Source organism: Cyrtonyx montezumae, unplaced genomic scaffold (assembly GCF_038088225.1).
Source record: "Cyrtonyx montezumae isolate F1298 unplaced genomic scaffold, pur_monq_1.0 scaffold_7, whole genome shotgun sequence".
Classification (NCBI taxonomy): domain Eukaryota; kingdom Metazoa; phylum Chordata; class Aves; order Galliformes; family Odontophoridae; genus Cyrtonyx; species Cyrtonyx montezumae.
In genome coordinates, this window is record NW_027072078.1 from 14,368,882 (window position 1) to 14,382,940 (window position 14,059).

The window sequence follows — 14,059 nt, forward strand, 5'->3', positions numbered from 1 at the left end:
CTTCAAAGGTGGGATGAAATGGTCAGGACTACAGTGCAATTTGTCCTGGTCTCGCCTGTATGACGTGGAAGAGAGACTACAATGGGTTAAAAGGAGATCATAAGTAGAGAGAGAAAGGGGACCCTCTGATTAGTGCTGTGATGGTATTATTATTGTATCTGTATCCAATGATACAGACACATAAAGGGGCAATTTCCTTAGCAGAGCAGTGTATTAGAAAGGTGGTCTTTTATCCCCATAATCCAACCTCTTTTAACAACTGTGAGCTTTGCTGTTGTTGCTCTTTTTCCACCTTGATTCAGTGCCTCACAAGTGTACTCTCCTTGGTGGATCTCCCCACACACTTGGCTGATCTCTAGTTTGTATGTGTCTTGATCTTGCAAACACTTGAATTTGTTGCCTGAAAACACCAGTTTACCATCAAAGTACCAATTCACCTCTGTGACATTGGTTATGACAGACACCAGAGTGACACTCTCCCCTTCCTCCACAACAGTGTTGAGCAGCTTGCTATGTATGATAGGGTAATTCTCTTTGCTCAGCTCATCCTCTAGATTCAGACCTTCAGTTTCCAGACCCTCTCTGCCCTCCTCCTCATGTATTTCTTCCCTTTTCTCCTTCCATTTCATTATTCCTATGGGTTTCTCAACAGGAATGCCTGCAGGGGCTACATCAGCAGTGGCTGCTGCTGCTCCCACATCCCTGATTTGGCCATGTTCCATCACAGAATTGACTACTTCAGTAGACAAAGGATGCTCCAGGGGTATTTCTGCTTCTGTAGTTCTTGTAGCCTGCTGAGGCTCCATCTCAGAAGTTTCAGCGCAGCATTTTCCTAAGTTAAGTGGATGGGGAAGGCCTGGCAATGCTTTGTATTTTTCATCTGTCAAAAGGTAATTTTCTTCATAAATAAGAGAATAGAAAGCTTCCTTCAATACTTTTTTCTGGTCAGCTGTCTCAATGTTGACTTCTGCAAGAAAGACTGGTACTTCTATGGGGTCGAGTTCTCCTGTGGTCACAACATAGGTGCACAAGGTATATTTATGTTCCTTGGTGATTTTTAATGTCTGTACTTCAACACTTTCTTTATCAGCCAACCATTCTGAAAATAAGAGGTTTTGCTCACTTACCACTGTGGCTTTCAGTGCATCTCTGATTTGGGACTTTATATCTAGGTTACAGCTCTTGGGATCCTGATAAGTGAGCTGGCTCTCTTTGGTAAGGACTTGGCTTGTCTGGAGCTGGCTAGTGTACTTCATTTCATGGGGTTGTCTTTCTACCTTTGGATACTGCTTTAGTGGGCTGGCAAGACTGATGACATGTTCTTCCTCCAAAGGCTGGTTTTCTTCTAGTAGTAAGGGAAATCTCATAGCCTGTCCCTCATGGATTCTTGCGGCAAAATCTTCTGCTGCTGCTTCCAGGGCAGAAATGTTCTCCAGGGGGACAGCAAGACCCCCTGTGCAGGCCAATTCAGTGGGAAATCTGAGTTCAGCCTTTAGCTCACCTTGCATTGCCTGGAATCCCTCTATTACTTGAAAGTGGTCACCATATATGACACAGCTTTCAGTGGTGCTTGATACCTGTTGAAGGGCTTGGGAAACTTCTGTCTTCAGAGCAGCCATCTGTTCTGCCTCCTCAGGGATGACATGCTCTTTGGACAAGAGCATCTGTACAGCCACATTCCCGAGACAGCCTGGCAGTAGTGTTTCAGTTGCTACTTCAGGTGTAACACTTTCGGGGCCAGCAGGAAGGGTCTGCACCAGCTCTGCCAGAAGCTTGCTGTTCTCCTGTGTTTTGGCTGCCTGGGTCAGCATCTCTTCAACACCCTGCATAGCAAGGCAGGCTGGCGGCAGGCTAGGGAGTATGTTTTCTTTGGGCAGTGTGTGCACTATCTGGCTCATCTGGAGCTGGAGGGCCGGGGGTTCCCTCATGGCCTGAAGGCTAAGTGTTCCTTCTGCAGTGGGAAGCTCACTGGCCTCCTCATAAGAGGTAGGGCTTTGGTTTTCTGTCACCACTGAGCACTGCAAGGCTGAACTCTGCTTGCACGCAACATGCTCCTCAGGCAGCACAAGAAGCTCTGCAGAACATGTAGTCTCACCCAGCGAGTTCACTGCCCTGCAGATGTATAGCCCAGTGTCCTGCTCAGTGCATTCCCGCACAGTCAGGGAGCCCGAGCCATCAGGATGGTAAGCCACAAAATAGTGTTCATCCAAGAAAAGTTGCTCGTTGCCCTTGAACCACTCTACATCAGGGCATGGCTCCCCGGCCACAGTGTACTCAAAGACAGCAGTGAAGCCTGGTGCACACTGCACACTGTCCGGTACCTTTGCAAAGCAAGGGGCCCCCCGTGTTTGCTGCTGCACATGGAGGTGGGCACTGCACGTGGCCTCACCATGCACATTGCTGGCTGTGCATGTGTACTTGCCCTCATCCTGTATGCCTGCATAGGGGAGAATGAGGCTATGGTCATTTCCAGCAAACACTAATTTACAATCTGTGGAGGAGGTTAGCTCTACGTCGTTGAAAAACCACTGGATTTTGGGTGCAGGGCTTCCAGTAACAGTAACAGACAGCCTAGCTATATCTCCCTGCCAGACTTCAACGTCTGAGACCTGTCTGAGGAAAACAGGTGCACTGCCTCCTTCTTCCATTTTCAGCTTACTTTGACTGGAATAAACTGTTTTTTCAGACTCAAATTCAAGTGTTTTTTCTCTATCAGGCAACTGAAGGCTGCTGTTGTAGCCTTCACTTCTTCCTTCCTCAGAAGACACAGTAAAAGAACTAGAGATGTCTGTATGAAAAAAAAGAAAAAAGTTTAGTTGTACTAGAATGTTTAAGTGAACACTTGAAAACAGCAATAAGCACCAAAAAGTAGTGTACAACTCTGCTAGTGCAACTATTTTTGTATATCTTTCTTAACACAATACAGCAGGTACACAAGGCCCTCTTTCTATCAGATACTTACCGTACATAGCAACCCATGCTGTGTGGTCAGGTTAATTAATAGCTTGCCATATGAATTAACATGGAATTAACATCACAGTATGGGTTAGACATAATCTCATGGATGACTCAGTGAACACTGAAAATAACAGTCAAGTAACAGTGGTGCATTTCAGAAATATAATTACAGTGGTATGTACCATATTTATATATACACATACAAATAGATAGAAGAGCAGTGCAAAGGTCCTAGTTAATTCAAAATACCAAAAAAACAAAAAACAAAACAAAACAAAACAAACCAGAATATTAGATTCTGAGTAGGAAAAATATCACTTCTCAGCACACCAGCTTTTCTTCTGGTATAGTTACTTAATCTTTTTTAAACTGCTTTTATCAGTAGAAACTTGAAGTTTAAACACTGTTATTACTAAAATCATGAGTTTGCATTCTTGCTTTACTGTCATTTAGTTGACTTTCTGTTTTTAAGTGGCACAATTCTGCATATTAAAACTTCTACAATACCAGAAAAAAAATAAGACTGAGCACTTTATGTTTTTTTCTTCCTGTTATCAATATGGATCACTTAATTTTAATGATGATTTAAAATGTGAGGAAACAGACGCTGAGGAAAGAATGTGTCATCCTCCTCGCATTCTTGACAGCAGAAACATCAGTGAATTCTGAGGTTTCTGGGAATGAAACAAGATATCCAAGAAAAGCACAACACACACACACAAAAACCCAACTAATTTTAGAAATCAAATACTGTTGTCCACCCTGAGACAAATTTGCTCAGTTGTGGCCCACAGTATTTGATGTTGGATAGATATTGAAGTTGTTAAAAAAGAATGAAAGAAGAGTGAATGGATAAATATCTACTGGCATGCTAACGATGAACATTGATAACTTCTTAATTACAGCGTCTTAAACTTCAAAACTTATTTTGAAATAAGAATTTGTGCCGTACTCAAATACCAACTATGAAGAAGAACAAAATATGTCATACACAATTCTTTCACATTGGTTCTACCAATTATTAACCTTTCCACAAGCAACGTTTCTAGCAATTATTCACCTTTCTGCAAACACCTAAGTATACATGACATAGCACTGTGCATAGTGACTACCTGCAGAGAAGAGATGCTTAGGTGAAAAATAAATTACACCAGACCTTTTTTAGTATCTAACAGCCTTGTTAAAACTGTAGAACAGCTTCCTCAAAAATATAGCGTATTACTAAATTTGAAGATGGGCACCTGAATTGGGCCCAAAAGAAAGTAAAACAAATGCAGAATATAACTTAAAATAACACATATGAGAAGATTTTATATACAGGAATAAAGCAAAAATTAATGCTTTTGGTTGTTGTTGTTTTTGTTCCTGTATATTTATGCCAGGAAAAAAATATATATATATTTTTTCATATTGTAGCTCTGTCCCTGAAATGAATAAAATACAGGAAGCAATAGACTTAAATAGTTTACATATTTATTTCACAAATTAACCATACATGTTAACATTCAATACACATTGATGACAAACATATGTAATCCATCCTTTTTTTTTTTTTTTAAGATACATGGTTTGTGAAAATGAAGAGTTTAAATCTGACAATTATTATAATTTTTTTAAATAATTCCTATGAAAATACAATATTTTGAAGAGAGGTGGTCAAACATGGCTCAAGGCTATACCAAATGCCCCAGAGGAAGATTTTTCAAAGTGAAATTTTTCCAGATTTCTACTGTTGTAGCACTGGTTGTATCTCCATAAGCACACCATTGTGCTCCTGGACAATTTATGAAACTTAAAAGAAGTCATAATGTTCTTAAAAGAACATACATAAATCACAAACAGTACTGCACAAGTAGACATAAATATGCCCTGCCACGTGTCTTAGATGTGGACGAGAACTTGGACCTGTTTGGATACAAGATTTTAAAGCAGGCTCATTTCTACTAAAAATTTCAGTTCATTAATGTGCAAATAAAACAGGTCGAAGTCACTTAGGACCTAACCAAAGGCTCTCAGACATCGCTGGCTTTAGAACTGAAAGACCTTTTGTGCCACAGCTGACATATGACAATTCACACCAGTTTCCACAGGGATCTCTGCTGCCTAAAGAATCCACACAAGGAATGGATGAGGACACATCATGAAACAATTAACAATCATCACAATGTTGGGTCAGACACTCTCACTTCTCTTTCCTACCACCACTATCTATGAGAAATTGCAATTGCCCCCACCTGCTAAAAACATACTTAAATATTTATTACAGGGTCACGTATGGGAAGAAACTGAAGTGACACAATGGTACTAGCCTAATCAGTAAATTTCTCCATATGCCGGGTCACTAGAACTAGCCACTCCTGCAAGTTTATACTGGACAACACAATTGGGCAAAATGAACTTTTTGATTAAAAATTACTATCTTGTCTAAGTGATGGAATAGTCTTAGAGGTCATTGAGGTTTTAAGGCATAATTACCCCCACGTGAGGATACATAAAACTCAGAAATAAGAACAAGCATGACCATAACTGGATGTACTTCAGGAATAGTTCTCTCACACTTAAAATCATCATGCTCCTTAAAGCAGTTTGCAAGGCAACTGCTTTGTAAATAATCTGATTTACTTCTTCAAATTAAAGTAAAAATAATTTTTGGTAAGGGTTGTTAAACGTCTGGTATCATGCTGGCATACAGACAATTGTAAAGCTGGCACATGCCTTTGAATTATTTAAGTTCTGCTAAAAATTAATAACTTTTATACTTTTAACATATTTGTTTAATCAATTTAACATTGTTTATCTAAGATTTAGTTCTGATTTAATTATATGAACTACTGCTGATTCCTCTTCCTAAATATTATCATTAGTTTAAATACAAAAATATATATTCACACTGAGAACATTAATGTAAAAATCTCTTTGCTGAGAATATGCCAAAGATAACTGAATATATTCTATTTATTTCTGGTCATCTTGAAACGCAACACACTTAATTGTTACTAATAATTCTTTTTTAATCTTTTTTTAATGACTCTGTATATAGTTCTAATGCATAGGAAGAATACTGCATTAAAATTCCCTTTTTAATACTATATATATTCTATGAGTGACACTGGAATACGGGGACAAAAAAAAAACCCACATTATTAATGAATTTACAGTTACGTAATTGATTTATTATGCTCCCTTTCCTTTCTCTTTAACTTTTAAAGATACAGTACAAAATAGGTTTTTGTGTTTATTACTTGGTAATAGAGTAAAAATCCTGTCCAGTCCCTACTAAAGCAAAACTTTATCTATCCATTGCACTGATTTTCTCTGCTACATCATAATTAAATTGATTTAATAAACATATATATGTATCAGATTCCACAAACTCAATAGAGTGAGGTTCATGGTAATAAGAGTTTTGCAATGACAGAAACTCTAAACAGGATTTGAGTTAGAGAGACTCACATTTTCTGACACAGCATTGTGAGAAGAGGGAATATCAGTTTAAGGTATTATTCCATGGAACTATGTCTGAACTAAAAAGCAGACCAAAGTTAGTATTGTATACAATTATTTTACAAGAAAAAGGCAATTTCTACATTTTCAGGTGATTTCTTGCCTATGTATTACAAAAACAATTGTGCTTGTACAGACACAGGGCTATATACACTATACAAAACAAATGATTCCTACATATAAGAGTGTCAATTGAAATATCAAGAATGAGTAAGGAGCTCAAGAGGAGTCTGAAATACACCTTGGTTCAGAAGGTGTACACAAGACTTATCCACACTGTAAATCTCACTTAAATTCCTCAACAAAAGCAAGTTTAAGTGAGATAGAAATATGCCCACATGGAGTTAACTTCACCCCTAAAGAGATGAAAAACAATGCCCCTAAAACGATTACTGCATTTTCACCTGCACTGAGTAACAACATAAAACATGTAGTATTTCAGAAGAGACTATGAATTAAGTCATGGACATTCAGTACAATGTTAACAATGCACAAGTCTCAGTAGTTCCTGCCCTGTTAGTGGCTATACATTTGTACAGCCCACTGTCACTTTGCATCAGATTGTCAATAGTAAGGCTATGAGAACCTCCCTCCTCTTCCTGCATATAGTAACGATCCCCTTCCAACAACATTCCATCCTTGTACCAATGGACGCTTGGGTGAGGGGAGCCAGTTACAAGACACTGAAAACATGCTGATGCACCAACAAATGTACTGTAGTCAGAAATGAGCCTCAGAAATTTGGGAGGGGCCTCTGCGACCTGGAACTCAAAGCTGCAGCTCTCTGTGTCCTCTGCCCTAGACTCAACCTCTTCCTCTTGGGATGGCTCTCTGAACACATCACAATTAACACTGACAGTCTTCTCCCCTTCCACTTCATGCTCTTGTTCAGTCACCTCAAACAGCTGTACCACTCTCTCTGAGTCCTCAGTGCATGTCTTAAACTCACACTCTACGTCTGACCATTTTTCGGAAGTCTCAGCCTTACTCAAAAGCAAGTCACACCTCTCAGGCCTTTCTGGTTCACTGTCCATGACTATCTCACTGCTTGCCATGGCACTTGCTCCCTGCAAGTGACTCCCTGTGACTATGACAGAGCCTTTACACAATGCTTCTCCCAGCCTATTGACTGCCCGACAGTGATACCAGCCACCATCAGAAGGACCTACGTTAAGGACCTTCAGGATGTGAAGTCCCTCTTTCTGACTTACCACATACTTCCCTGCAGCAGGTGTCACGCAGGTGTCACCTCTGAACCACTGCACCACTGGGACAGGTGTCCCTGTTACCACACACTCAAAAACCGCCTCTGAACCTTCTGTAACTTTCACATCCATAAAGGGCACAGCAAAGCGGGGAGGCATTTCAGTCACTTGAAAATCAATTTTCACATCCTCATTCTCCTCTGAGGCAAAGCCTGAAACTTGCTCCAACAGGGCAAGTGGAAGCACATCCAGTGAGACCACCATGCTCTTCTTATCTGGGCTAAACTCGGGACTTGTTATAATTTTGACCTGCTTCTCAAACTCCTTCACCTCATTTTCATCAAGCTCCACTTCCAGGAGTATTTCCTGTGGTGAAGGTGACCGTGAGGATGTGTTTTCCTCCAGGTCAAACTGTATAACGTGCTGGTGGGTCACAGGGGGTGGCAGTGCTAGTGAGCGCCCATCTTCAGGCAAAACTTCCACCTGGGCGATGCTTTTAGCTTCTCCAACAATGTTTACTGCATGGCACAGGTACAGTCCTTCATCGTCTTTTTGGATGTTAGTGATCTCCAGCATGTACTTGCTGCCATCCTTCTCTACCTGCACTCTCTTATCCACCTCCAGGAGTGATTTATTATGGTACCACTTTACCCCTGGTTCAGGCACACCCACCACTTCAGCCACAAAACTTAGTGTGCTCCCCGCATACAGCCTCCTCCCACTCAATGCCTTCAGGAATGCAGGTGGCATCTCATTGCCTGATGGCTCTCGGGCTTCACAGGGGGTCCTAAAAACCTCATCCCATGGCTGCTCTGGAGCCTGATACCTTTCCTTGCAGGGGGGAAATACTGCCACGTCATCTTTACATTCCTCAATCGGTGTCCAGTAGTGCTCTGGTGGTGTGATGTCCCCTGATGCTAAGTGAGGTCCCTCAAAGGGTGTGAAGTAGCACTCAGAGGGTGTGTTGTGCTTTGAACCACCTGAAGGTGTGGAGTAATGCTCAGGTGGCATGCTGTAGTTTGATTCCTCAGATGGTGTGGAGTAGCGTTCAGGGGGTGTCCTGTACCCAGAGCCCTCAGATGGTGTGGAGTACCGCTCAGGTGGTGTGCTGTATTCTGAGGCCTCAGATGGTGTGAAGTACTGCTCAGATGGTGTGGAGTAGCACTCAGGTGGTGTTCTGTACCCAGAGCCCTCAGACGGCGTGGAGTGGCGCTCAGGTGTGCCGAGTGGTGTATGGTAGGATGCTGATGAAGCAGTTTCAAAGATCTCCACTGAGGAGGGAGGTGTGTAGAAGCGGTCTGAATCAGGTGACTCCTCTCCACTCCCACTCTCCAATTCTATAGACATTTCTGACTCAGGAGAGAAGGGCCGGGTCAACTCCTGCTGAGTTTTGTAATAGTCATAAACTGCACTGAAAGTAACCTCCTCCACTTCCAAGGAAGTGATGGTTTCTCGCTGTTCCTTACGAACTGTGCCTTTGATATCTGGAGCTTCCCGGATCCCAGTTGACCTTAAATACTTGGCCAGGGATAAATCAGGTTCTGATTCTGAGACCTGATCAGCACTAGATTCTGGACCTGCAGAAACATCTTCCCACAGTTCTTCTCCATCCAAGCTGTTCTCAGAGGCTTCTGTAGAACTCCTCTTCTTGGCCCAATACTCCTTTTGTTCCTTCTGTGCCACAGAGTTATCCACTGTTAAACCATGTAGGAATTTCCTGAAGGGGAAGTCCTTGGTTGTGTTTGATTCCTGCTGGCTGTCCAAGAGTCTCCTCTCAAGAGAACTTGTGCTTTCTATCTCACTAGTGGAGCATCTCACTCCTTTTTCAAAGACATTTTCTATCCTAGAGCTGACTTCCTCTTCTGTCTGATGCCAGTTCTGTGGTTTCTTCTCCTGTGCAGCTTTTTTTAAGTCACTGATGAAGGTGTCACTCTCAAATTCTGATCGCTTCAGTCTCTCCTCACTCTCCCACACATGCATTTCTTGTACTGTTCTCTGGAAATCTGCAGTGGAGTCTGCCAGATAACTGGGTGAATCCCAACAAACATTTACCTCTGATTTGTGAATTTCTTCAGCAGAAGTCGGCTCTTCAGCAGAAAGTGTAATACTGCCAAGGTTCCCATTAGAGATTTCCAAATGAGGCTGCCTGATTTCTGTTGGCTGCACTTCTTTTTTGCCACTGACTTCCTCCTGCTTCATCTTGTGGCTTGGACACAGAACTTCACTCAGAGACATCTCTTCCACAAGCACTACATGTTTGTGCACAGGGGAGATGAGCCCTGCTACTCCCACCTCCACACTCTCCAAAGCTGTGGGAATTTGCACCTGTTTTGTGTCCACATTTTCTTCTACTGGGAAAGGTTTCACAAACTTCTTCAGATCAAATACGATACTGGTCTTATCAGTCTCAGGTGGCAGTAACTGCTCTTTGAAATGCACATTTGGATGAACCTCAGCTTTTTCAGTAATTTCCTGACCTGAGTTTTCTATGTCGTCAGGAATAAGAGTTAGATCCAAAGAGTAGTTGCCTGCATCAGACTCTCTTTCTTGTAGTAGTGGCCCATCAGTATTTATTTTATGTGCAGCTTCCCCAGCATCAATCACTTCCTCTTTATGAAGATGGTCATCAACCTCAATGTCCTGATCAATATCTAGGGATTTCTTTTGCTCCTTAGCCCATTCCTCCTGCTGCTCTTCTTCTTGGAGACCTAGTGGGTCTTTTGAGGGTGTGCTTTCAGTATTGTCCTGTAGGTGAAGCACATTTGGCTTGTCAACAATAGACAGGTCAGAAGTCATTGCCTCCCAAGCAGAAGCATCATTGTCCTCCAAGCAGCTGTCAGTCTCTTCTTGCAGCAGTGCTGATAAAGCAGTAGAGTACTTATTTGCCAAAGCAGACTGTTCAGAGGCAGGCATTTGCCCTTTCACTTCTGTAAGTGATGACTTCAAGATATCCCAGGACAGACTGTCTGTATTTTGTGCCAGCTTGTCACCTTCAGCCTCTAGCTTCTCTGAAAAGTGGCCTGAGTCCTTGGCCACAAGTTCATAATTTTCCCTGCATGTGCTTGGGTGCAGGATAGTGGGATCAATTCCAAAGCCAAGTTCCTCAGAGACTGGTTTTTCACTATGCTGTCTCATCTTAGAAATATCATCTGCATAACCCACTTTCTGCTTTGCACACACCTCCCCAATATCCTGCAACATTCTTTCCCCTATCCTTCTTTCCCTGAAGATCTTTCCCACCTGCTCACCAGGAGACTGAGACCGCTGCAGGGACCAAGGTGGGTGGCCTTCTTCCTCCTCGGAGCATGTGGTCTGTTCCACTACTTCCTTCTCAGGTGTACTGAGGAACAGAGCAGGGATCATGGCAGGCAGTTCCTCAAAGCTTCTATCCGTGCTATACAACCTTGATGCACTAGGTTGCACTGTAAGCTCAGAGGCTGACTGTGCTGTTCCAGCCACATTCTTGGCCACACAACAGTATAGCCCAGCATCCAAGACAGAGACCCCTTGGATGTGTAAACGGTGACTGCCAGCCTCATGCTCCTCAAAACTCAGCCTCTCACTGGCAGACAGGTTCTGGCCATTCCAGGACCAGGTCACAACTGGTGGGGGCTGCCCAGACACAACACACTCCAACATCACTGCCTCCCCTTCACAGCAATGGATATGTGCTGAGGCTTCTGATACAATTTGGGGTGGCTCATTTCCTACATCAAAGGAAAACTTGAACTTCTGCTTTATTTCAGGTGAAGCCTGGTCTGAAGAGGGCTGCATGATCTCTTTCATCTCTGTGTCTTGCTCCGGTGTTGGAGTTGGGGCAGTGATTTTGATTTCTACAGGCAGAGACAGCAGGTCTGAGTCTGAAAGAGTATTTGGCAAACTCTGCTTTACTGTAAAGGCCAGGCTGACTTCCCTCTTGTCCTCCCATTCTTGTTGTTCCTCATCTTGCTCCTCTTTCACTTCTTTCTTCTCCTCTTCCTCCTTTTCTTTCTCTCTTTCTTCTTGCTCTTTCTCCCCTTCTTCCTCCTTCTCTTCTTTTTTCTTCTCCTCTTCCTTTTCTTTCTCCTTCTCTTTATTCCTTTCCTCTTTCTCTAGCTCTCTTATGGCCTCATAGGCCAGCATCCGCTGCCTCACATGGAGTGCAGCAGAAGTGCTGACTGAGCCCAGAGGATTGGAGATCACGCAGGTGACTGTGCCACTGTGCTGTGGGAGCAGGGGTGAGAAGGTCAGTGTAGAGCGGCAGTCTGTGGTGTGAACTGCTGTGCCCCGGATGCATCCCACACGGTTACCATTGTTATACCAAGTGATTGTTGGCTTTGGGCAGCCATGGAAGAGGCAGGAGAAGGTTACTCTGTGCCCCTCTACAGCCTCCTGGGGCCTGACTCCCTGGACGAAGAGAGGTGGGCAGGGCTCCAGGAGCCTAGCAGGTGCCTTCCATCTCTTTTCTGCCACCTTGGGCCTGCCATACCCCTCCATTGCCTGAAATTGGAAGGGCTCTGAGCCATCCATCTTCCCAGGTGGCTCAGGCAGGCAGGGCTTCCTAGGAGGGCCACCCTGTGGCTCAGATAGGAAGGACTCCTGCTTCTTTTTCAGCGCTGCCCTCTTTGCCTCCCGTAGCCGCTGTAGCTTCCATCGGATTTCCTCATCCAGCAATTCCTCAGCGTTCACCACAGTTCCACTGCGCTCCCCACCGCGTGCTGTCACCAGACGGTGAGACCCCACAGGTGGTAGCCTCTGGAAACGTATGGTCCGTACCCTGCCCCGGGCTGAGAAGTTTGGCAGCAGCTGCTCAGCCTCCTGCCCCTTGTCAAAGGGAGAGCCGGTGCAGCGGAGCACCACGCGCAGCCGGTCCTGCTGCCGCTGATGCAGCAGACACTCCCAGCTCTCCTGAACTAATTCCACCTTTCCTACAAAGCCCGAGTCCCGCTGCTCATCGCTGCGTGCCACCAGCAGCGAGGCAGCAGACTCAGCTGAGCCTTCGCTGTTAATGGCGAGCACCTTGTAGCTACCAGCATCGTTCTCCTGCACGTCCTGCACCTCCAAGCTGGCGTGGTGTGTGTGCTCCTCGCTCTCAGTGCGGATCACCTTGCGGCAGTCCTGGTGGACCGGCCGGTTATTGTGGAACCATGCCATGTGGGGCGGTGGACATGCCACCAGCTTGCACTGGAAGACAGCAGGGTCCCCCTCCAAGACGGACCTACACTTGAGGCCCTGCATGAAGGTGGGTTTGCAGTTCTGGGGGCAGTCCTGCACCACCCCTGCCCCATGTCCCTCGGTGTTTCTCTTGCCGTGCCGCTCTGCAAGAGAAGCGAGGAGATCAGGTTACAGCATGCCTCTCTCTACCCACTGATTGATAGAAAAAAATAAAATAGCAATTGAATTAAAAAAATGGGCATGCAACAGATTTCATCACACACCCAGGAAAAAAAAAGTAATTCACTCACCATATTTGTTCGAATAAACGCAACGCCTTGCTCTGTTTTAAAGATTGACACGAAAATCGTTCGTTGTCTGTTCTTTCTTCAGACTGTGGAAATTTCTTCTTGATCAAGCAAAAATGAATTTCAAAACAACACGTTCTTCTGTGTGTGTGTTTTTGCTGCCTGGAAAAGCTGTGTGTCTTTGGGTGGCAAAGAAGAAAATCTTACCTGACTTGCAGACAGTAGAATAAACGCCCTTTCTGAGCCCTCTGTTTATAGATTAAATGTTCAAATGATTGAGAAAAAATATTTTGAAAAGATATACAAAAAACGTAAGTAATTAGCTAACATGAAGTGAGAAGGCGTTTATTCGAACTAATACAGCCGCTAACTTCACAGTGTTATGCACAGGAAAAAAAAGCAAGCAACATGAACCACATATGCTATCTGCAAGCCAGGGTAAGAGATGTATGATGATGAATTAATGTATGTAAATGAAGTGCAAAGAATCGATGGGAATGTATAGCTTCCACATATCCTAAAGAACAAATGCTTTCTAGCATATATCATCCATCTAAATAGTGTCCATAAAACTTGTCTATTGTTAGGTTGATAACTTGCTTAAAAATAATGTCACTAAGATTTGTATAGCTTCCTTCTGAAATTAACTATTGCATGCATTCAAAAGGAAATTGAACAAATAAAAGCTCTGTGAACAGTTGCAAAGCATGAATTAAAATTTCAAAACATGGCTACAAAATTATAAATTTGAAATTTTAAACATTTTAAAACTTAAATAACCTTATAATGCAGGTAACTGTTTGCATATCAAAACAAACATGCAACATGTTCCAATATGCCTCAAAATGTATGTCTTTCCCCATCAGACACTACACATAAGCAGATAATAGCTTTTCACAAGTTACTAATTACTGGTACTGATTATTGAGTGTGACATTATTAGTGACTGTA

At 43.3% G+C, this 14,059-nt stretch overlaps 1 protein-coding gene across 1 annotated transcript in view; it reads right to left on the bottom strand.

Moving 5' to 3' along the window:
* TTN (titin) overlaps positions 1-14,059 on the bottom strand; it is a 237,676-nt gene that overhangs the window by 184,819 nt on the left and 38,798 nt on the right. Inside the window, exon 45 of the mRNA XM_065750962.1 lies at positions 248-2,788. Coding sequence (XP_065607034.1) covers positions 248-2,788 — 2,541 coding nt within the window. The remainder of the gene's footprint in view (positions 1-247; positions 2,789-14,059) is intronic.